The sequence below is a fragment of the Lutra lutra genome, chromosome 17 (genome assembly GCF_902655055.1).
Source record: "Lutra lutra chromosome 17, mLutLut1.2, whole genome shotgun sequence".
Lineage (NCBI taxonomy): Eukaryota > Metazoa > Chordata > Mammalia > Carnivora > Mustelidae > Lutra > Lutra lutra.
In genome coordinates, this window is record NC_062294.1 from 59,963,930 (window position 1) to 59,988,880 (window position 24,951).

At 47.0% G+C, this 24,951-nt stretch overlaps 1 protein-coding gene and 2 long non-coding RNA genes across 3 annotated transcripts; 2 read left to right on the forward strand and 1 right to left on the reverse strand.

The window, feature by feature from the left end:
* The first annotated feature begins 305 nt into the window (after window positions 1–305).
* Window positions 306–14,294, forward strand: ZNF544 (zinc finger protein 544). Its single transcript, XM_047710758.1, is given in 8 exon segments — window positions 306–426; window positions 753–875; window positions 4,915–5,018; window positions 5,216–5,270; window positions 5,851–5,977; window positions 6,288–6,371; window positions 10,953–11,012; window positions 11,015–14,294. Coding segments are annotated over 5 exon segments (2,202 nt in total). The 5' UTR covers window positions 306–426; window positions 753–875; window positions 4,915–5,018; window positions 5,216–5,237; the 3' UTR covers window positions 12,913–14,294.
* A 273-nt stretch (window positions 14,295–14,567) lies between these two features.
* LOC125089046 (uncharacterized) lies at window positions 14,568–21,911 on the forward strand. Its single transcript, XR_007123839.1, has 3 exons — window positions 14,568–14,879; window positions 17,825–17,884; window positions 21,861–21,911. It is a non-coding gene; the product is annotated as an uncharacterized LOC125089046 (long non-coding RNA).
* Window positions 16,190–24,783, reverse strand: LOC125089041 (uncharacterized). Its single transcript, XR_007123834.1, has 4 exons — window positions 23,829–24,783; window positions 22,894–22,971; window positions 20,509–20,775; window positions 16,190–16,826 (listed from the first exon to the last, which is right to left on the reverse strand). It is a non-coding gene; the product is annotated as an uncharacterized LOC125089041 (long non-coding RNA).
* Window positions 24,784–24,951: the final 168 nt, after the last annotated feature.

Here is a 24,951-nt window from a genome sequence, read left to right on the forward strand (position 1 = left end):
GGTCGGACGGCGAGGAAAGGGTGCGGTCAAGCGCAGTTCGGACGCCAGCCCAGGCATCGATGCCGGTCGCAGACGTCCGCCACTGTGGCGTCGCGGCCTCGGTCGCCGGCCTCAGGGAATGCGTCGCGTCCGTGAGCCCGGGCTACGGGCAGAGGCAAGCCACGGAACACGCCCAAGGGAAACAAGTGTCGAAACCATAACACGAGCCGCTGTGGAAGGGAAAAGGTAGCTTTCGCGTCTCTCTCAGGCCACCACCCGGGCCCAGACGCGTCCCGCCGCCGCAGGCAGGGAGCAACGGTCGCCGCCGCGCTGCCTTCTGGGACTTGCAGTTGTTGCGCGCGCACTTCCACCGTCCACCGGAAGCGCCGCCATTGCCCCGCGAACTCAGGACACCCTGAAACCCGGGACCGGCGCGGAGGCTGGGCTGTGGGCTGGGCGGGGCGGGATGGCGCCGCGTCTTGGGCGGTTCCGGGGGAGGGAGCGGGGCGGGTGGAGGGTCCTTCTGAGGGGCTGCGCAAGGGTCTGTCCGATGCGAGCCCCTCCGGCTGCAGAAAGCGGGAGGAAGCTGGTCCCGCGAGGGCCCCTCCTGTAGCAGAGCGTGGCTGGGTGTGATCGTGTTTGAGGTTCTACTGCTCCGGGACAGAAGCTCTCCCGCTGCAGAGGAGGCCGGCTGTTGCGGGTTTCGGGCCGGCGTGTGGGCATCTGGGGCCTGCCCACCCAGACGCGTCTTTTTCCCTCCCTGGGTTCGACAGGGCCGCCTACCGCGGAGGCGCTCGGTGCCGCAGGTGGTAGCCCAGAGTCTCCCGGGCGAGCGAGGCTTGCTTTCCCCCGGAGGCCGCCCCCGCCTCAGAGCTTGGACACGTTTTCTTCCACCGGTACGTGCTTTTGAACTCAGCTTGAAGACAAAGTGCATTGTTTTCCCAGTGAACAAAGAATGAGAGGAAGTCCAGGAAGAGCAGCAGCAGCCTCTGGGTCTGTGGTGTTGTGGCGCCTGCGTTGGTTGTGTCTGTTCATGTGTCTGTTGGTTGTGTCTGTTCATGTGTCTGTTAGGGGCTGCGGGAGACGGGGCCTGGAGGTGTAAAGAGCCGGGACGTGAAACCGCCCTGTGTGTGAGGGCTTCGAAGTGGATGTCAGAGAGCCTCAGAGTAGGAGCATCTGGCTGTAGAAATAACTCGGCGCAGGAGAATGCGAAGTGGGAATAGCCGAGGAGGCCGCTGAGTTTCCATTTCTAGTGTGGAACCCGGGTGGAGGCCATGAAGAGAATTCCTGGTCACCCAGAGGTGTCGAGTTGAGGAATGTGTAGGATGTAGGGCTGGAAATAAAGGAGGAAGTAGCAGTGGCAGGGAGGTCTGGGCAGAACATGAAGCCGGGGGCAACACTTGAGACGCCATCCGACAGGCAGGGAAAGAGCAAACTGCCCTAGACCTGCAGCCCCAGAGAACCTGCCACACCAGCCCCCTCTCAGGTCCAGCATGAGGAATGGAAAGGGAATTTTCGATGTGACTAGATCTACCATGTCCTGTGTGTCCACATGACATTAAGCTCTATAAATGCAACTCATTAATCCTCATAGTAGCATCATGACACCAGGCCTGCTGTTCTCACACATGTCTACAGAGGAAGAATCTGAGGCCTAGAGAGGGTAAGGGGGTCTGCTTAGGAGCTAGGAACTACAGAGGCAAGCGGTGGAGCTGGGACTGCGAAAGCAGGCAATCTGATGGCAGAGTGGCATTCCCAGCCCTTGCCTTCAGATGCCTCCAGTCAAGGAAGGAGAAGATGGGAAGGTGGAAGTGGTCACGGGTAATATGAGACTGCCCAGGGATGGGCAGTGGTACCAGAACAATATAAATGGATGCAGAACCTTGGTCAGCTTTCTTGGGTGTGGGGTACATTTGTAGTGTGTGTGTTTAGGAGTGAGAGGGCAGAGAGAGGATGGACAGGGTGAAGTGGGGGAGACCGGAGTGCTGGCTACTCTGAGGGCCTACCTGTGAGGAACAGGAGCATGGAAGTAACTGGAAGGGAGGGCTGAGCACTGGGATGCAGGAGTTTACTTGATCAGAAGGAAAATCTCTCCCCTGAGAAGTTGAAGAGAGCCATTTGCAAGGGTGTGGGCTTAGAGAGGTGTGTGTGCCAGGAAGGTGGTGGAGTCTAGGGTCACTGATTGGAGTGAATTAAGAGGCAGTTTTATCTGCACAGATCAGATAATAGTGAGACGGCAGGAAGGGTGAGTGAGAGCATGGACCAGTAGCTGTGGGGGCAATAGAGACGGTCTCATACCAGCTAGGACTCAAAAACCATCAGGGGCAGGCAGAGAGGGTGGCCAGTAGTCCGAGGCAGATTGCGCAGAGCTCCTAGGTAAGAGGCTGAGAGGTGGGTCCTTGATGGAGGATGCTAAGAAGGAGGGTGGTTGTGGGGGGGTGTCTCTGGGTGGCTCAGTTGTTAAGCATCTTCCTTAGGTTCAGGTCATGATCCCACATCGGGCTCCCTGCTCAGTGGGAATTCTGCTTCTCCCTCTTCCACTTCCCCTGCTTGTGTTCTCTCTCTTGCTATCTCTCTCTCTGTCTGTCAAATAAATAGATAAAATCTTAAAAAAGAAAAAGAAAAAAGGGGGCAGTCGGGAGGGCAGGGATGTATATACAATTCAGCTTGACATTATATTTTAAATAACTTAAATTTATATAAATTTTATTTTGTATTCTACTCTGTCTTTTTTTTTTTTTTTTTAAAGATTTTATTTGTCAGAGAGAGAGAATACACACAAGCAGGCAGAGAGGCAGGCAGAGAGAGAGGAGGAAGCAGGCTGCCTGCTGAGCAAGGAGCCCCATGCGGGACTCGATCCCAGGACCCCAGGATCATGACCCGAGCCGAAGGCAGTAGTTTAACCCACTGAGCCACCCAGGCATCCCTCTACTCTGTCTTTTTGATCAGTCACATTCTAAATGTAGGTGGGCATTTCCCGTGTGGTTTTCTCATACTTCTTTGAGGTTACCAAGTTTTTGTTTTATATTTTTGCTATAGTATCTGTTAGGCAAATGAATAGTCAAGATTATTATGTCTTCCTACGGCCTAACTTTTATCCCTAAAAAATGTCGTTCTCTTAGTGATCTTGCACTAAAGTTTAGGCCACATCCTTTTTTTTTTTTTTTTTTTTTTTTAAAGATTTTATTTACTTATTTGACAGACAGAGATCACAAGTAGGCAGAGAGGCAGGCAGAGAGAGGAAGGGAAGCAGGCTCCCCGCCGAGCAGAGAACCCGACGTGGGCCTCGATCCCAGGACCCTGGGACCATGACCTGAGCCGAAGGCAGAGGCTTTAACCCACTGAGCCATCCAGGCCCCCCCCCCCTTTTTTTTAACTATCCTTTTATCACCATCTTCATACTTAGAATTTGTTCCGTCTTTTTTTTTTTTTTTTAAGATTTTATTTATTTATTTGACAGAGAGAGATCACAAGAAGACAGAAAGGCAGGCAGAGAGAGAGAGAGAGAGAGAGGGAAGCAGGCTCCCTGCTGAGCAGAGAGCCCGATGCGGGACTCGATCCCAGGACCCTGAGATCATGACCTGAGCCGAAGGCAGAGGCTTAACCCACTGAGCAACCCAGGCGCCCCATTGTTCCGTATTTTGATGGTGGGGGATTTCTGCACTCGTGCTCTTGATAATTCAGACCGCTGTTGGACATTGCCAGGCTGCTTTGCATTTGTAACAATTCCCTTCTCCGTAGCTCTTGGCACCACACTTCCATCTTCCCTTCTGGTGAGGCAGGGCAGCTTCCTGACTGTTCTCTTTTTTGTGCCTTCGCTATTCTGACCCTTTGCATTTATCTGTTGGTGACTTTTTAAAAGAAAATAATGAGTTAAGAAGGCCCTCCTAGGGGCGCCTGGGTGGCTCAGTGGGTTAAAGCCTCTGCCTTCGGCTCAGGTCATGATCCCAGGGTCCTGGGATCCAGCCCCACATCGGGCTCTCTGCTCAGCGGGGAGCCTGCTTCCTCCTCTCTCTCTCTGCCTGCCTCTCTACCTGCTTGTGATCTCTGTCTGTCAAATAAATAAATAAAATATTTAAAAAAAAAAAAAAAGGCCCTCCTAGAGGTTCTAAAGGCTCAGCTTACACATTTCTCAGAACAAAGCACAGAGATCAAAGCAATAAATGAGAAAGGTAGCAGCAGAAAAGCTTGTGGGCTCCAGAGCTGTAGGAGACTAAATTGCTGCTGCTGTGAGGTGCCGAGCTCCTTGCAGCAGCTGCTTGTACCAGTTCCGGCAGCCTCAGGAGGCGGTGTAGCAGGCACGCAGCTTGCTCATCCGGAGAAGCGTTCTTCAGGGGATTTGTCAGCAAGTGGCGGGAAGGGGATTGTGGCTCTGGTTTAAGATTACGGCCTTCGCTCTGGCAAAGCCCAGCCTAGAACATAGTTCATGCTCTGGTGCTGTAGAAACCAGACCCCACATTCACCACTACTTTTCTTTCCTTTCCACTCATTCGTAGAAGTATCAGTGCTGCTTTTTGTCCCTGCAGTGTCTCTTACATTTTTAAAAAATTTTTTAAAGATTTTATTTATTTATATGAGGGAGAGAGTGATGGATCACAGGTAGGCAGAGAGGCAGGCAGAGAGAGAGGGGGAACAGGCTCCCTACTGAGCAGAGAGCCCAATGCAGGGCTCGATCCCAGGACCCTGGGATCATGACCTGAGCTGAAGGCAGAGGCTTAACCCACTGAGCCACCCAGGCGCCCCATCATTGGGATATTTTAAAATTGTCCAGTTGTCTTAACACTCTGCTCCTGCCTCCCCTTATTTAGTCTCTTGAAATGACAGGAAAAACTGGCCAGTCTTTTATTTGGGTGTTGAGGGATGGGTATGTATCTGTGGGGTCACCGTTCAGATATACCCGCATGTGACGGGGCATTTTCCTTGAGCCTGGGATAGCCCAGGTCCATCCCTAGACTCAGATCTGGGCAGGCTGGCCCATTCCACATCTGGAAAGCTGGCTTGGTTGCCACAGAGGACCTCAGAGCCTTGGACTTTTTAAGGTACTTGGTCAGAGCCCTGTCTCCCAACTCCCCATACCCTAAGGAAATGTTCCTCAAAAGGCACCGGCAGCCCTTTCCTTTGTCTGGGGTTGGGAGTGGGCTCAGTCTCATGGGCTTACTGAGGTGGGGCTGAATTCCTCATTGTTCCCTTCTTCACCAACCCTGCCTTCTGAGGACCTCTGCTCTCTTCACCACAGCTTCTTCAGGTATGAGGAGGAGATGGAAGCACATTCTCACGCGGTCCCATCCCAGGTGAGTTAGGGACCTTTTTTCCCTCTCTTTGCCTCAGTCTCGTCAGCTGTAAAAATAGGTCTAGGAATACCATCCACCTTCTCAGTCCGGCACATGAGAGCACTGTAATGCTGCCCTGTGCCTTCATGTGAAAGCCAAAGGGTCTCCGTAGATAAAGCACCTGCCCTGTGTGGGTGAGCCAGGACCTCCTAGGACCAGACCGAACATGAGTCTCCCACGCCTGGTCGCCTGGGACAGGTCTCTGGCTCAGACTCTGTCTGTGATGGCTGCATGGCAGGATCTTGAGGTTGGGCAGAACTAAGCCTCCATAACCCATTCAGCCACCCTGGGGATCTCTGAGTGGGGTTCCTGTTGTTTCCTACTACCAAAAATCAGAAGCACTGGTATGACCAGTGATAGATGAGCCCCTCGGAGAGAAGTGAAAACAGCATGAGCCTGATCCCAAAGGTGGGAACCCCATGAGTGCTCATAGATATCATCTAAAACACATGTCCTCTCCTTCCCAGTGCTGCCCCATCCCCCTGACCCAACCTCCACACTGGGGAGGCAGAGCCCCATGGTAACATGGGTGATATTTCAGCCAGCTGTGAGCTTCAAGGACGTGGCTGTGACCTTCACGCAGGAGGAGTGGGTACAACTGGATCTGGCCCAGAGGAGACTATACCGCACCGTGACTCTGGAGACCTGCAGCCACCTGGTCTCTCTGGGTAAGGCGAGCTCTGCCCATCACAGCAGTTTTCTGCTTCAGGGACTCAAAGATCTGGCTCTTCTTACAGATATGCCTGGGTTGAACCTGAGCATTCCAGAAATGGATTCCCTTGAGATACAGATCCTGGATATTGCCACTCATTCTGTCTATAATGAGCCAAGAGTTTTGTTGGGAGTTTCCTTGGGATGTGCAGGGCCCTCCTAATACTTCCACATCTGACCCCAGGGACAGAGGGCTAGGCCAGAGGACATGGTTCTTCTACTCTCTGAGCAGAGCACAAAGTCCTGTATTTTTTCCCCATTGACCAGGGCTTCTGCTTTCCAAACCGGATGTGATCAGCTGGCTGGAGCAAGGACAAGACCCATGGAGGGCAGAACAGGGACCTCCCCAAGGTGAGAGCAGGCTAGTGACCTGGTGAGTTAACCTAGTGAAGTTGCTCTCCACAGGAGCCTGGGTCCAAGGAGGGAAGGAGGTACAGGGAGCTTTCTTGGGTGTTCTCTGCTGCTTCCTTGCATCCAAGGCAGCCACATTCTGACCCATGTAGGGCTGTCCCTCTCTCCCCAATCCATGAAAAACACATGTCATTCTTGTCCCAACATTTCTCATGTGTGGGTTCATTTCTGTTCCCATCTTCCCTTTGATCTTCACCTCTCAGCTCCTTCATCTATTCCCAGGTGCTTGTGCCCCCTCTTTTCCTCGAGTCCCCCACCCTCACTTCCACCCAGGGCAGATGGATCTCTCCATCATGCCTTGTCTTTACCCTGTAGTTGGGTGTGCATTCCTCCTCATGTTGGACATTCCTACAACTTCTAGATGATCCAGAGATGTGGTGAGAACTTCTGCATCCTAGGAAATGGCAACAACCTATTCCTTCCAGAAGGATTCCTACTAAATCAGTTCCTGGACTTGTTTTACCACCTCTCCTCAGCCCATCAGTCCACCTCCTTGTATGTCCCAGTGTCTAAGCCTGATTGGAACTCCTTTTTTTCTTTAATAGTGGTATCAAGATATAATTCACATGCCATATGATTCATTCATTTGAAGTATGCAAAGGATTGTAGTATATTCACAGCATCTGCATCTATCACTATAATCAATTTTAGAACATGTTCATTACCCCAACTAATTGGGCTGCTTCTGATATTTGTTTTTGTTTTGTTTTAATTAATAGGTTTTATTTATTAGAGTTTTATGTTTACCGAAAGTTTAGCAGAAAGTACAGAGTTCCCATTTTATCACCCTTCCTCACCACATACACACACAGTTTCCTCTATTATTAATATTCTGCATTCTGTGGTACATTTGTTACAATGGGTGCAGCTGTATTCACACATTACCAGTAGAGATCAGTTTACATTAGGTTCACTCTTGGTGTTGGACATTCTGCAGGTTTGGGTAAATGTATAATGCCACATGTCCATTTTTATAGTATCAAGCAAAGTAGTTCTACTGCCCTAAATATTCTCTGTGCTCCACCTGTTTTTCCCTCTCTCCACCCTAGCTCCTGGAAACCACTGGTTATTTTACTCTTTATAGTTTTACCTTTTCCAGAATGTCCTGTAGTTGGAATCACGCAGTAAGTGGCATTTCTTTTTTTTTTTTTTTTAAGATTTTATTTATTTGTTTGACACAGAGAGAGAGATCACAAGTAGGCAGAGCAGCAGCAGAGAGAGAGGAGAAAGCAGGCTCCCCGCTGAGCAGAGAGCCCGATGTGGGGCTCAATCCCAGGACCCTGAGACCATGACCCGAGCCGAAGGCAGAGGCTTAACCCACTGAGCCACCCAGGCGCCCCAGTAAGTGGCCTTTCTTAACTGGCTGCTTTCAGTTAGCTGTAAACATCACGTGTGTCCTTCACACTACTTTGGACCTTCACAGTATCATCGAGACGTTCCCCTAGCCAGAGGTGTTGGGTTTATCTTGTGTTTTCCTGCTCTTTCTTACCTTGTAACTCTCACCTACAGCCTCTGTTACTTTTCCCTCTGAAGTGTCACCTGCTTTTACTTGTCCTTGGTCCTTCAAATGATGCCATTCTGAATTCAGTATGTGGACAGCATCTTTCTTCTCCTCAGTATGTGGACAGCATCTTTCTTCTCATCTATCACAGATACTTCTTTCTAGCTGACCCACACAGTCTGTTTTCCTCATTTTGCAATCTTGATAGAGACACTGTGTAAAATGTCTGGCCTCCTTTACCCAGTTTCCAATGACCAGGCACAACTCAGTCACATCTTAACCACCCTGAGACTTCTTTCCTTCTTCCGGTCTCAAAATACCCTTTCACTCCCTTTCACTGGGCCACTGTTTCATTTGAAAAAGTTCTCATCATCAGGGATTCCAAGACAACACCAAAAAGGAACACAGCTGAGTCTTGGGAAGGAGAACGGTATTGGTTGTGGAGGGTCTTAGGCTTAGAGAAGGACTTTGTCCAAGAGGGAAATGCCCCCCGGAAGTCAAAGGAGGGCCACAGAGTGTAGTTAATACATTGCCAAGTGGAGGAGACTTGTCTCCTTAGCACTCCTGGAGAGTGAAGCATGGGGACTTGATCAGAGGCCTTGATAGTACTAGATGTGGGTGGCTACATGACGAAATGGGAAGAGTGACAAGTAAAGGGGGAATTTTGGAGAACCCAGGCAAGGTCCCAAGCTGGGAACCTACACCACTCATCAGAGACCCAATATTTCAACAGAGGGAGGAGTCTCCATTAGGACAGTAACAGGGGAGGTCATATCAATGGCACCATGTACTAACAGTGTACCACAGGCCAGGCACCTTGTGGGACTCATATAGCAGTTCATTTGTGCATCGAAGTAAACCTTGTAAGCTAAGGGTTTTTATTCCTGGCTTACTGTCGAGGAAAATGAGCTTTAGAAGTTGCTAGTTAGTTAGGGGCGCCTGGGTGGCTCAGTGGGTTAAGCCTCTGCCTTCGGCTCAGGTCATGGTCTCAGCGTTCTGGGATCAAGACCCACATTGGGCTTTCTGCTCAGTGGAGAGCCTGCTTCCTCCTTTCTCTCTGCCTGCCTCTCTGCCTGATCTCTCTCTCTCTCTGTCAAAAAAATAAATAAATAAATAATAAATAAGAAGTTGCTAGTTAGGGGTGCCTGGGTGGCTCAGTTGGTTAAGCGTCTATCTTCAGCTCAGGTCATGATCCCAGGGTCCTGGGATCGAACCCTGTGTGGGCTCCCTGCTCAGCGGGAAGGCTGCTTCTCCCTCTCCCACTCCCCCTGCTTATGTTCCCTCTCTTGCTGTGTCTCTCCCTATCAAATGAATAAATAAAATTAAAAAAAAAAAAAAGAAGAAGAAGTTGCTAGTTAGTGAAACTCAGTTGCAGCCCAGCCTAGCCAACTACTGCTTCAAGGACTACAGTGCTTTTCTGGGAAGTCTGTGGCATTGATTACGAAGTGGGTAGAGAGTTTTTCTTCTGTGGCTAGCCTAAAGAAATAGTTGAAATGGTGCGTTAAGAATATTAAGTCTGTGTTGGTGTTTGGGATCATTTCAAGATGCAGAATCAGAAAATAGATAGACTGGGTGCCTGGGTGTTTCAGACATTAAGTGTCTGCCTTCAGCTCAAGTCATGATCCCAGGGTCCTGGGATTGAGCCCCACATCAGGCTCCATGCTTTGTGGGAAACCAGTTTTTCCCTCTCCTGCCTCCCCTGCTTGTGTTCCCTCTCTCGCTGTGTCTCTCTCTCTGTCAAATAAATAAATAAAATTTTCTTAAAAAGCGGGGAGGGGGGTGCACCTGGGTGGCTCAGTGAGTTGAGCCTCTGCCTTTGGCTCAGGTAATGATCTCAGGGTAATGGGATTGAGCCCCACATCAGGCTCTCTGCTCACCAGGGATCCTGCTTCCCTTTCTCTCTGCCTGCCTCTCTGCCTACTTGTGATCTCCCTCTCTGTCTATCAAATAAAGAGATAAAATCTTTTTTTTTTTTTAAGATTTTATTTATTTATTTGACAGGCAGAGATCCCAAGTAGGCAGAGAGGCAGGCAGAGAGAGAGAGAGGGAAGCAGGCTCCCCACTGAGGAGAGAGCCTGATGCAGGGCTTGATCCTAGGGCCCTGAGATCATGACCTGAGCTGAAGGCAGAGGCTTAACCCACTGAGCCACCCAGGCGCCCCTAAAGAGATAAAATCTTTAAAAAAAGAAGAGATAGACTAAGATTCTGGGTCAATAATCTAGGTTGAGGTACCAGTTAGTCTCTGTATTAATTTCCTGCGGCTGGTGTAACAGATTACCAGGTGAGGGGCTTAAAACAACACAAATTGATTCTCCCATGATTCTGGAGGCCAGAAACCTGAAATCAGTACCATTGGTCTGAAATCAAGGTGTAGAGTCATGCACCCTTGGAAGGGTCCAGGAAGAAATCTCTTCCTTGTCTCACTCACCAGCTTCTGGTGGCTGCAGCATTCTTGGTTTGTGCCCATATCACTTTAGTCTTTAAGGCCAGCATCTCTAAATCTCTTTGTTCCATGTTCATATCACTTCTGTGTATATCATATCTCTACTTCCCCATTATAGGACACTTCTGGTCACAGGGCCTACACAGATACTCTCCCTAGCTCAAGTTCCTAAATTTATGCAAAGACCCTTTTTCCAAGTCAGGTACCGTATTCACTGGCTTCACAGGCAATTATATTGTAGGTATCTTCTGTGGCTATGAAGGCTATATACCCTTAGGCCCAATTCTTTCTGGATCTCTCCTTTAATCTTTACCCTCCCCTGCTTGTTCTTATTCCTCTTCTCCCTCTGCAGACTAGTCTTCCTGGGTTACCTCTTCATTATCTTTGTTTGTTTTTTATACGTTATCACCACTACCCTGTTTGCTGTTCCATCCCTTTTTTTTTACATCCTGCATGAACTTACAGTCCATGGATTAGAAACAAACCCAGAGAACCTCTCATACTTGGTGGTCTCCTCCATCCCATCCTCCCCCTCTAATGCATCTCCAGTAATTCAGGTATATTGGATTTCTTTCAGATTGGAAGAATATATTTGAAAAGAAAGAGTCAGCTTCCAAAGAAGATTTTGCTGTGGAAGAACCATTCCACACATAGAAATGAAACACTGCCTACAGGAGGAGGGCCCCTGGTTGGTGTCATTAGGAGAAAGGCAGGATTGGAAGAACCAGCTAAGGGAGCACCAGGAGGACTCTTGGAATCAAATGGTATTTACAACAGAGACACTGTTTGCTCAAGGGGACCATTGTGAGCATGACCTTGGGGGAAGTTACTTGAGTGTAAGCCTTCTACCTCCAACATTACTCACAAGAACACATTTCCGTACCCTTGACTCACAGGTTAAAAAGTTGAAACAGAATTCAGTTTTCATGAATCATGAGAAAGGCCAGGCTGATCGGAAGCCTTATGAAAATCACCAAAGTGCTGGAGCCTTCTGTCAGAGCATTTATTTGAATAAACTTGGAAATGTTGAAATGAGAAATAAAAAATTTTGTGAATATATTGTCACTAGTGACTCTTTGAGCTACGGTACCTCCCTGCAATTTCATAATAGACTTTTCTCAGCAGAGAACAAAAATAACTGTCCAGACTATGGAAACATTATCAATCATAGCAAGACTCGGAATGAACACAAGCCGATGCATCTTAGAGAATGTCAGTATGAGTGTGATGACTGCCTCATACGAACCAAAATAAGTGATTGTAGAGAAGCACCATTTAGGTGTGGGGAGGAGCATAATGCCTTCCACGCAGCCTCATCTTTTACTGACAGTGACATCATTCAGACTAGAAAGAGGCCACATGCATGTAGTCAGTGTGGAAAATCTTTCAGCTGTTGTTCTAAGCTTGTTGTACACCAGAGAACACACACTGGAGAAAAGCCCTATGAGTGTACTCAGTGTGGCAAGTCTTTCAGCCAGAGCTATGACCTTGTCGTACATCAGAGAACACACACTGGAGAAAAGCCCTATGAATGTAACCAGTGTGGGAAATCCTTCACCCAGAGTTCCAAACTTATTAGGCATCAGCGAACTCACACTGGAGAAAAACCATATAAATGTCACGAATGTGGAAAATCTTTCAGGTGGAACTCTAACCTTATTGTACATCAAAGAATTCATACTGGAGAGAAGCCTTATGAGTGTACTCATTGTGGAAAGTCCTTCAGTCAAAGCTCGGACTTTGTTGCACATAAAAGAACTCACACTGGAGAGAAACCCTTTGAATGTAACCAGTGTGGAAAGTCCTTCATTCGAAGCACTCAACTTACTAGGCATCTGCGAATTCACACTGGAGAGAAGCCATATAAATGCAATCAGTGTGATAAAGCTTTCAGTGGGAGCTCTCACCTTATTGAGCATCAGAGAACTCATACTGGAGAAAAACCTTTTGAATGTAATCAGTGTGGGAAAGCCTTTACTGGGAGCTCTCACCTTCTTTCCCATCAGAGAATTCATTCTGGAGAGAAACCATATGAATGTAATAACTGTGGGAAATCTTTTCAGCAGCGATCACAGCTTGTTGTGCATCAGCGCACCCATACTGGAGAGAAACCTTACAAGTGCAGTCATTGTGAAAGAGCTTTCAGCCAGAGGTCTCCCCTCATTGTGCATCAAAGAACACACATTGGAGACAAGCCCTATCGGTGTAACATGTGTGTGAAAGCCTTCAGTCAGAGGTCATGCCTTATTGAACATGAGAGAACACATACTGGAGAAAAACCCTATGAATGTATTGACTGTGGGAAAGCCTTTAATGATCGGTCAACCCTTACGAAACACGAGAGAACACACACTGGCGAGAAACCTTATGCATGTAATCATTGTGAAAAGGCCTTTAGTCAGCAATGTCAACTTACTAGGCATCGGAGAATTCATACTGGAGAAAAACCCTATGAATGTAATGAATGTGGGAAGGTTTTCAGTTATAATACATCCCTTATTCAACATAAAAAAACTCATGGGAGAGAAGCTGAATAATCAAGATGGAGACACTCACTGCCAAATCTTTATTAGACATTAAGTAACAAAGGTGTGACACTCAGTGTGGTCTAATGACCATGGATTTCCTTGGAGTGTTCATTGAAACCGCACATTTCCAAGCTTACCTTGATCTACTAAATCAGAATCTCTGGTGGCAAAACCCAGGAGCCTGCAATTCCTAAAAGCAGCACAAGTAATTTGTATGTACACTAACATGCGTTTATGTCTGCATTTAGATGAGAAGCTGTGAACATAACACTGATTTGAAACTTTTGTCAGAGCTCTTAGCAGGAGTTAGGGAATTCAGTATGTAGCTATACCCATCAAATAATCTTTTCAGTGTAAGCAACCACCCATACTTAATCAGACATTGTCCCTGTGACACATTCCTAGAGACAATGGACTGGAAGATACTCTCTTTTTTCTTTTATTTTTTGGACTGGAAGATATTCTTAATGAGAAGCCCCAAACAATCTAAGAAGAAATCTTTGCATGATGACGTTGGCATTGAGTGATGAAATATGAAGCTGGCCAATGTAAACCAGCAGTTAACAAACTGGAGGACTGAGGTTGGAAAGTCTTCTGAAATAGTTCTTATTGGAATTAAAAGTAGACTCTATATCAAGAACTCCATTGTGCTCTAATTTAACTTTGTTGTTCAGGTTGACTATAATCAGAGCTCACTGTATAGCAATATAGAAAATCAGGTGAAGTGAAAACAGGACCCAAAGTAGTATATACACAAAATATTACAACCACATGAAAACATGCACACGGATGGTTAAGAAGGTCAGCTCAACAGCACGTTCAAAACAAAGGCTGAAGTGTGAATCAACAATGGTGAAGAAAGTGGGAGAGGCCGTAACTGCAAATTTGAGCAAGGTGACAGCAGGTGTGAGAGCATCACCTGGAGATGCAGAGTGGAAAGGCTGAAGCCAGGATCATGTGAGGAGAGGGCTGCAGCAGTAGAGGCCACAGCCCCCAAGCAGAGCTGTACACCAAGAGGTGGGGGAGAAAAACAGGGTTATGTGAAGATCTGTGAAACTCCACATTTTCTCTCCTTTCTCCCCTACTTTTCTTGTCTTACAGTGACTGTCCGGTGTGGGTAAGCAGAAAATAAAGTAGGAAGGAAGTTACATACTAAAAATGGTCTGGGGAACTAGGAAATTTGGTGGATTATGTTTCAAAACAAGGGCTGCATTGTTTGGGCATCATGAGAACCTTCACCCAAACAGCTGGTTCTTGCACTTTTCACCCTCCAGCAAAGCATGCCATTAAACTGGTCTCACCCACCTCTTTGAACTTCCCATCTTTGATAGCCTTTTCAATATGGATGGGAACCAAGGTGTGAAAGATGAAGAAAGCCTTCAACTTGAAAGGAAAAATGTATGATAAAACAGAAGCCCCAAAGAGAACAGATATTTGGGGAACCAAGTAGTTAAAGTTTTATTCTAAGAGTGAGTCAAAAAGTAATTGCAAGTGAAAAAATAAATCCAAGATGCTTTTTTTTTTTTTTTTAAAGATTGGGTTTTTTTTAGAGAGAATAAGTGGGGGAGGGGCAGAGAGAGAGGACAGAAAATTTCAAGCAGACTCCATGTTGAACGCAGAGCCCAATGGCAGGCTGGATCTCATGACCCTGAGATCACAACTTGAGCCAAAACCACGAGTCAGACGCTTAACTGAGCTACCCAGGCACCCCAAAAGCCATGTATTTGACCCTGATGATACTACTTCTTAGAAGAGGCAGAGCACTCATGAAATTGGAATAAAAGAGGGGGGATATACAATTAGATTGTTCTGATTGGCCCTTCATAACAGTATTTGCATAGATACAATATATACAGTAGTACTGAGTTTTTGTTTTTTGTTCTTTGCTTTTCCTAAGGAAGAAAGCCAGAGCTGTGACATGAGGATTTCGTAATGGCAAGAGCATGAGATTCCCAGCACTTTCACCAACAGTAATGGTATAGTCTCTAGCTGTTGTAAAGTAGAAGACGAAAGATAGGGGGGAAAAGAGTATCCCTGTATCCTTATCTTAAGAAGCGACCTCTTAAATATAATATGATACATAGGTTATTTCAGGAAACCAAAATTGGAGCATAGAATGGTAATATGACAGAAATTAGAAGCAAATAGAGGAGCAAGAGTTGAGCCAAATCTATATTCCACATCAGAGCAGGAAGTCAGTAATTCTACAGACCATAGAAGATCAGAATTACAGACATGGCTTCAGGAAGAACCAGAATAGAAATGGTTAAGTCGTTGATGAGATGTGTGACTGTTGCATAGGTTGGGGAAGGAGATCACTGGTTTTCATTTTATACCTTCGGTAGTAACTCTTTCCCTGGTAGTTCACTACTTATTTGGGTAACAAATTATTTCCAGTGTGTACCTATAAGTGAGCAAAACAACAGTACATGAGGACATCTGCGGTTGATTTGTGGGATTATATACAATTTTCTTTCTTTTAATTCAGTGTTGCTATAATAGTAGATTGACAATGTAAAAAGCAAGACCAAAAAAAAAAAAAAGCTGTCAGACTTTTTCCTATCTGGCCAATTAGACTTTATTCAGAAGGGTAGGAAGGCTCCTTGACTTTTTAGAAATCCCTGATATTAAAGATGGGTGCTTAGTCTTTTAAGACTTGATTTTTCAGAGGCCTTACTACCAGGAAGTCAGAAGTCCCCTGAGATGGGACCTGGAGAGGTGCTGGTATCCTGGAATGGAATGGGGCAAGACAGTTATGTGAATTTGCATAGCCAAGTACTGAATGTACTTCCCCCCCCAAGATCATTCTGGCAATTACCTGGTATCTGTCATAAAACCCTTTAAGTAATATAGCTCTTGTGGTTCATGAGACCCTGAGGCTGAGGTGTAACACATCTTGTCTAGGGCAGCCCACACGTAACAGGTGGGGACCTTGCTTCCTAGTTGGATAGTTGCTTGTGTTGCCTGCACCAGTGTTACCATATAGCTCTCAAGAGACACCAGAGCCTGGGAGAAAGAACCTGCCCGACAGATCCCGCAAAGTGCGTGTTTTCTCTTTGTTGGTTTTGTTTAAATTTGTGACCTTTTTTTTTTGTAAACCCTAAATGATACCTCATCTATTACATGTGACCCAGAACCTCCTTTTAATAAGAAACAGAAATCCATCCTCCCTCCCCCTTTTCAGAATACAGATAACAATATAATCCGCATAATTTTGAACAAATAGCAGTGGAACTGTTGGGGGCCCACAAGGCCACCCCCACATCCAGAGATTTCTAGATGAATTCTTGAGACTTAGCATATTGTACTCACAGCTAAGATTTATTAGAGTGATGTAGCAAGGATGGGAAAGCCAGCTGATGTCTGGGGGAATCTACATGTTGGCTTCCAATGCTGTCCCTGCCCTGAGAGGGTCATACAAAGCTCACTGAGGATTACGCAAGTAGGTATTTCTGTCTGGCATGTACCAAATTCCAGACTCCCAGAGGAAAGCAGGTGCTCAGTGCAAATCACATTGTTTGCATAGTCTAGGCACAGTGAGACGTCCTTATCAAGTTGGGTTACAGACCACACTCTAAATGCCAAGTTGCCAGATGCCAGCCAGAGGCCAGCCTTGCAAACAGTACCTTGGAACAGCTGAAGCCTCAGACCTGCTGTGTTAACCCTTATTGTGTAAGCTTTCATGCCTCATCAAACATGAATATATTTAGCAGTTTTAACAGTACCTGTTCCATTAAACTGTTTGGACGGTGGCTCTGGCTGCCCAAGTGGGTGAAGCACATGGTTCATATAATTCCTTCTTGAGACTGGTTTTCAGAATCACACCTTTGCGCCTCCAAACTGAGGTTCCTTGCCACAATTCCCTTTTGTAGATGTGAATCCCACTTGGACTGCTCCAGGCTTAGCGTAAATACCAGAGGACCCTGATAAGATAACAAAAAATGATGCTCTTTCTTTTTTTCTCTTACAAATACCCTAAACATAAAATGTGAATTTGTGTGAACACTCCTTTTAAAAAACAAACAAACAGGGGCGCCTGGGTGGCTCAGTGGGTTAAGCCGCTGCCTTTGGCTCAGGTCTGATCTCAGATCCTGGGTTCAAGCCCCGCATCAGGCTTTCTGCTCAGCAGGGAGCCTGCTTCCTCCTCTCTCTGCCTGCCTCTGCCTACTTGTGATTTCTCTCTGTCAAATAAATAAATAAAATCTTTAAAAAAAAAATAAAAATAAAAAATAAAAAACAAACAAACAAACATAAGCTCTATGTCCAACATGGGATTTGAACTCATAACTCGAGATCAAGAGTCAACTGAGCCAGCAAGGTGCTCCGGTGTATTAAACATTCTTAGTAATGTTCAGGTCAAGTTTACTAGCTGGAACTTTTATTTATTATGCAGACATGTTGCCTCATGGTAGTTAATGAAGACAGCATGAGCAGAATAGTATTGACCTAAGATGACTCTGAGATCCACTAACTAATTGTACTTTTGTCTTTCTGGGGGCTGTGGAAGCTTCTGGTTTTCTTTCAATATCACCGGCTGTTAGTATCTTAGCTCTTAAGTGTATGATACTAAGGCTGTATGAATTTTGCCAACTGGCTGTCAAACGATGTGCTCTGTGTATATAATATTACCAATAATTATTTATACTGTTCATATTCATTAGTGTAAGAAATGTGACAGAGGAGTTTCTAGATATTTAGGTCCTTGTTCCACCCCCCCCCTTTTTTTTTTAAGATTTTATTTATTTGTCAGTGCACAAGCAGGGGGAGCTGCAGGCAGAACAGGCAGAGGGAGAAGCAGGGTCCCCCCTAAGCAAGGAGCTCAATGTGGGATTCAGTTGTAGGACCCTGGGATCATGACCTGAGCCAAAGGCAGATGACTAACCAACAGAGCCACCCACGTGTCCCTTTGTTCCACTTTCAGGTTGTATATTCTGTTTTCATAATCTGTCCTCTTGGCCCAGTACTCCTGCCTGCCCTCCACGTAAGTATCAGCACTGTTTCCTCCTCACCACCCCAGCTCACTATGCTCCTTTTTAGTCTTCAAATTCTCAGTGTGGAAATCTCAGGAAACAAACTGCCATGGAGATCATCATCATCTCAGCACCTGCATTTGTCACCTGCTCCCCTACCACTGAAGTGGGTGGTCGCAAATCTCACAGAGAGCAACTCAGCCCCATACAATGATTGTTGCTACAGGGGGTAGAGAGAGTCAAGACAAGGAGACTTGGGTAACCAGCAACACCCACTATGGTTATGACGAGCTGGAAACCCCCCCTACCCCACCCACCCAGCTGCCAACCCCAGGGCACAGGGAGGATGTTACTTCAACAGAACCTAGCCCATCCTGATACCACCTGACATAAAAAAATAGGTAGTTTAGGGGCGCCTGGATGGCTCAGTGGGTTAAAGCCTCTGCCTTCGGCTCAGGTCATGATCCTGGGGTCCTGGGATCGAGCCCCACGTCGGGCTTTCTGCTCTGCAGGGAGCCTGCTTCCTCCTCTCTCTCTCTCTCTCTGCCTGCCTCTGCCGACTTGTGATCTCTGTCTGTCAAATAAATAAATAAAATCTTTAAAAAAAATAGTTTAAAAAAATAGGTAGTTTAAAAAAGTATTTTAAAAAAAAATACCACCCACCCCACCTCTCACACACACAAAAATATCAGCTCATGAGGGTAGAGCTTTTATTTTCTTTGTTGCCAAACAGTTCCTGGCTGTAACAGCCAATCTTTGTTCGGTGAAGAAATGTTGGAGAATAGTTTTATTTTATATTATTTTATTTTTACTTGAGCACTGGAGGTACAATGAAGACAATAGAGAAGGGCAGATCTGGGGAGAAATTAGACAAGACTAAAGACTCAGTCTTATTCAGTGAGTTTTCCTTATTGAATGTGCTGTGTGACCTGGGGCGGGGGGATTTATGCCCACCTCTCTGTCCCTCAGTCCCCTCCCCTCAGATGAAGGATGTTCTCCAGGTCCCATCTCCTACTGCACAGGCTGGGACCAAGCTCCTGATTACCAGAGAAGAGGTTGACACATGAGATGTTAATCTTACTCTCTCAGGCGATGCGGATCAAGCAGTCATCATCCTCTGAAGGGGTTTTCAGGGACACAGAGTGCGTTACTGGTCAAGTCTAGGCTGGAACTAGGATCTCTGGAGGGGAAAATGAAGCATCACTTCAAAGTGTAGAGCCATGCCCAACTGTGTTCTCAGACACGGGATGGGGCATGGAACATATGGAAAGAAGCCTTTCAGTTAGAGAAGAGGTAATAGCTTGATGGTGACTTCTGTGTGTCCTGCACACATAGAAACCCTTTCCACTTTGCTGCACTCAGAGAGTGGCAAGGGATCACCCTTTGCCTACTGCACATTGAGGCCACACATCTAGCCATCCTAGGTAGAACACAGCTTGTGCATCAGTCCAAATTTGAGGATTCTACACCTGGCTGCTTCAAAACAGGCCCTTTTTCCCTTGTAGGTCCGGGGATTCCAGTCACCCTGTATCGTGGCCTTGAAAATGCTCTGCACCAATGGGGTTGCCTTCCCTAGCAATCTTCCTGGTGTTTGGCCACAGCTGTGCTAAGCTCCCTAGGAAGATGCTCAAAGAAACCCAGTTTTGTAAAAGAGTGAAAAAATATTTACACATAATTTACTTGTGAATGCATAATACAGCTACAAAAGGACCTCCAAGAAACTAGAAATAGTAGTTGCTCATGAGGAGGAAGGTTGGTGGTGGAGTCAAGGAACAGAGGAAGATCTCATTAAATGCCCAATTGTACCTTCTGAATTTCAAGCCATGAGAATATATTACTTGTTAAAAAACATATTTTTTACATTTTTAAAAATATTTTATTTATTTGACACAGAGAGGTCACTAGTAGGCAGTGAGGCAGGCAGAGAGAGAGGGGAAAGCAGGCTCCCCGCTGAGTGGAGAGCCTGATGTGGGGCCCAATCCCAGGACCCTGAGATCATGCCCGGAGCCGAAGACAGAGGCTTAACCCACTGAGCTACACAGACACCCCTATTTTTTACATTTTTTAAAATCAATGAGGTCCTGAACTAAAGCCCTTGTGGTGGAGATAGAAAGGAAAGAGCAGGACAGATTTTTAGAAGAGAAAAATCCATAAGTCAGAGATTCACATTTCTTTTTTTTTTTTTTTTAGATTTTATTTATTTATTTGACAAAGATCACAAGTAGACAGAGAGGCAGGCAGAGATAGAGCAAGGGAAGCAGGCTCCCTGCTGAGCAGAGAGCCAGATGCCAGGCTTGATCCCAGGACCCTGGGATCATGACCTGAGCCGAAGGCAGAGGCTTTAACCCACTCAGCCACCCAGGCACCCCAGAGATTCACTTTTCTAATACTATGTACATCCTAAACATAGTGGTTTAAAACAATGATTTTGGGGCACTTGGGTGGCTCAGTCTTAACATGTCTGCCTTCGGCTCAGGTCATGAGGCCAGGGTCCTGCAATTGAGCCCCGCTTTGGGCTCCCTGCTCAGCGGGGAGCCTGCTTCTCTCTCTCCCTCTGCTGCTCCCCCTGCTCGTGCTCTCTTGCTCTAAAATTAAACAAATAAATAAATATAACAAACAATGATTTCTTTCTCACCGTTCTATTATGGATCAACCGACTTCTTCTCACTTACTGGCCTCTTGTGCAGTGTCAGGTAGATACAGTGGGAGCTGGACTCACGTGAAGGCTCAGAATGGAGGCGCACTGGCGAACTGGCAGTTGCTGCTGGCTGCCAGACATGAGTTCAGCTGGGGTTCTTGACCGGAATTTTCACATTAGGCCCCTTCACATGGCTTAGGCTCTTCTCAGCACAGTAGCTGGGTTCTAAGGTGGGAAGTCCCAAGAACAAGCCCTCCAGGAGAACTAGGCAGAATCCACAAAAACTTCTTATGATTTGGCCTCAGAAGTCACACATCATCACTTCTGCTACATTATAGAGCCTGGTCCGTCAGATAAGCCCAGAGACAGGGGAAGGGGAAATAAATTCCACCTCCGGGTGGGAAGAGACAAAGACTTTGGGGCCATCTTTAACCCACCATGGAGTCTCAGTGACTCGAGGAGTAAGAGAGAGAAAGGAATCTTTCTCAAAGAATCTTCATCTAGTATCAGATTATGATACAGACAACCGAGGTAGGCTGGGGTGACATGGAGGAGTAAGGCTGGAGCGCAGGAAGAGTAGGTGGCCTTTGGACAGGTTAGATTGAGGTGCCCAAGGACATCAAGCTGGAGCTGCCCAGTTCAAAATGTTAGCGAAGGTAAGGAAAAAACATCATATGTACCTGTATTTGTTTAAAGTTTACAAGGGAGCTGTGAAAGTGTGTTCTTTGAAGATCTAGAGTCTCACATTTTCTGTGATCTCTGCCTGGGACACTTTCCACCTAAATATCCCCATGGCTCCTGCCCTGATCTCCTTTAGGCCTCCTCCCACTTGTGGATTTTCCCTCTATAGGGAATGGATTTTTCAAGCACATGGGGGAATGCTATGAGAATGCTCTAAAGGGGTGTTATTTTGATTTTTATTCAAAGAGTTTATTTGTCAGAGAAAGAGAGAGGGAAAGTACAAGCAGGGTGAGTGGCAGGCAGAGGGAGAAGCAGGCGCCCCACTGAGTCCTGGGACTCAATCCCAGGACCTTGGGATCATGACCTGAGCTGAAGGCAGCTGACAAAACAACACAGGCACCCCGAGAACTCTTCATATCTTAAAACTCACTGAGGACTGCAAACAGTTTTTTTGTTTATGGAGGTTCTATCTATCAATATTTGTCATATTAAGAATGAAAACCAAAAGATTATACTTTAATTCTTAAAAATCCATTTAAAAAATAAAAATAAATTAAAAAAATAAATCCATTATATGTTAACACATGTGATAGGCTGAATTGTGTACCCTGGAAATTTATATATTTAATCCTAATCCCATACCTCAGACTGTGACCTTATTTTGACAGGTCTCTACAGAGGTAATTAAGTCAGACTGAAGTCACTATGGTGAACCCGGCTCCAAAATGACTGGTTTCTTTATAAAAAGAGGAAAATTGGAGACAGACATGCACACAGGGAGACATCCACGTGAAGATGAAAGGCAGCATCTACAGGCCAAGGGATACCAAAGACTGCCAGGAAACCCCAGAACCTGAGAAAAGAGGAACAGAGCAGTCTCTCTCTCCGGCCCTCTGAACAACCAAACCATATAAAAATCTTGATCTTGGACTTCTAGCCTCCATAACTGAGACAAAAAATTTTTGTTCTTTAAGTCACCCTGCTTGTGGTACTTTAAAAAAATTTTTTTAAAGATTTTATTTATTTAACAGAGACAGTCAAAGAGGGAGTACAAGCAGGGGAAGTGGGAGAGGGAGAAGCAGGCTTCCTGCTGAGCAAGGAGCCCAACAAGGCTTGATCCCAGCACATGACCTGAGCAGAAGGCGGGCACTTAAAGACTGAGTCAGCCACGCACCCCTGTGGTGCTTTGTTATAGCAGCCCAAACAAATGACTACATTTTGTTTCATTTAAACAAAAAACCCCACAAAATCCTACTTTATGGAAAGTAACTACATTTTCCAAAACAAATAAATATTAGTGAAAAGAGTAGCATTGCATTATATTTTGCAAATCTCTTTAATGTCTGGCTTGATGGAAAGCAGCTGGTTTCCAAAGCTGCCTGTGCCCTTGAGAATGGCAGAACTCAGTCCAAACTGCTACTGTGCATTTGTGAGAGAATGGAAATGGGAGGGAAAAGCTATTATTGTGCACTTAGTTTTTTTTTTATTAAAGATTTTATTTATTCATTTGACACAGAGAGAGAAAGATCACAAGTAGGCAGAGAGGCAGGCAGAGAGAGAAGCAGAAGCAGGCTCCCTGCTGAGCAGAGAGCCCGATGTGGGGCTCAATCCCAGGACCTGGAGATCATGACCTGGGCTGAAGGCAGAGGCTTAACCCACTGAGCCACCCAGGTGCCCATATGCACTTAGTTTTGAACTCACCAACTCAGAGGAAGGGTCTCAGGAAACTCCAGGTGTCCCTGGCCCACACTTTGAGAACGACTGCAATACACAAAACCCCTATAATATAATCAAGGAGAAAACAAAACTACAAGTAGTAGAAAATTCAAAATTAAAACGACAGGGAAACATCATGCATTGAAGATTCAGCACCATGAGAACCAGGAGGAAAGTTGAGTCCACACAAATACATGGCGCTGCTCCCAATAAGATAATAGACCCAACGGCCCCCACCTTTCCCATCCTTTGGGGGTCTGGGGCTAATGATGGGCCCATAATCAAAGGAGCGAGACTGATACAAAGCAAAGGTCAAGCAAAGCTTTATTTTGCGCCAAGCATCGATAATCAAACTGACCGATCGGGGCCGCCTCTTACGGAGAGAGCGACCCCTTCCAGCCTTACAGACGAACTTTAAAAGGGCAAAGGCCATGTGGTTGAGCCTGGCCACACACAGGTGGCCAATGAGATTGTAACACACAGAGAAAGCTGCACAGTCATGCTAGGTCACACGTGGGGGGCTAATTGAATTACAATTTACCCTATAGTAGATATTTGAACTAGCCTATCACCTTGGTCAGAATTGGCCCCCAAAAGGCACCCAAAAGGTGGGGCCCACACTCCTTGGTAGCTAGGGAGACCGTATGGGCGCTCCACTAATTGAATGTCTCCACTTGGCCTGACCGCCCTTGTATTTGGGCTCTGTTACCTGGGACTGGTTTCCCAGACTTGCTTCTAAGTAAGGTGGGGGGGGGGGGCAGGGTCAGTTTAAGTTTTACTGTATAAACAACAAAATCACTGTTTTACCGGATGGAATCGCTCTGGCTAAATAGGCCCTTACACTAAGGGGAAGGCAACAGTTCCTCTGGGACCTTCTCCGCCCCCCAGAAAGGAATACTGCTTGGAAATTGTGTTGGTACCCAGTAGCGGCCAAATTCAGTCTCCTGGAGCCTGCCCGATTCATGGTTCCCACAGCAGCCACTGCCGCCTGCTCAAGTGAGTGAAGATGCCTGAAAAATTCGCATCCTGGTACTGCTGCCCTTGTCGCGATGTGTCCTGGGTGGAGTGGCAGGAGAAGAGGTCCACCAAAGAGCAGACTGGTCGCTGTCCAGGGGGCAGGGGGGTCGGTGGCCGTGGAGAGAGAGAGGCGGGGAGGAGAGGACAGAGATGGGAGAGAGTGTGAACTTTGCCAGCCGCTCCATCCCAGCCGGTGACCATTGTCGCTTGCCCTTTTACCCTGTTCCTGGTTTGTTGTCCGTCCCTCCCCACTGGGCCTTTCCATTTCTAGAACACAATGGTCAAATGTTTGCTCTGGTTCGACTGCAACCTGGTGAACTTCTGCTTTTTTCTCTCTTCTTTATTAGTAACAAATTCAATGGGTTCTAAGGACCCGCAGAAATGATGCATCTCAGAGGGAACGCCCCGAATCGAGAGAACGCGGTCGGCTTTCAGAAACCGCCCCCCCCCCATGATATTACCATATCGCTTAAATGTTCGTGTGGTTCTGGTGCGCAGAAAGAGGTTCTAGGTACAACAGCGGTATATGCTCGGGAGAGCAAAGCACCGCCCGCCAGGACGCTCGGGCCCCGGTTTCAACGCAGCGCAGCCCCACCAGCGAGGACAGACGGGCATCCTCAAGCGGGGCCTCCGCAGCAAAGCCTGGGAGCGCGGCCGGCCTGAGGGCAGTCACGGCGCCGGGGCGCGCGCAGACGCGACCCCCCCAGCGGCTAGGCTGGGGACGATCCCCCCAAGACCCGGGTCCCTCGGCAGCCCTTCGCTCCCCTCCGCGGGGCACGGAGACGCCCAGTCGCCCAACACCCTGCCGTGCGCCGCAGCCCACAACCGCCGGCCGCAGCCAGCCGCCGCCACCGACCCAACACCGCCTCGCGGCGGTCTGTGGCAGGAGCGCCCCCAGTGGCCGGAGCGCCCCAGGCCCAACCGATGGACTATCCCATTGGCCCGAAGCCAAAAGGCTCTCATTGGTGGGAGGCTCGACGAACAAAGGTTTTCATTGGTCGGGCCCTGAGGCGCGCCGCACTGTCT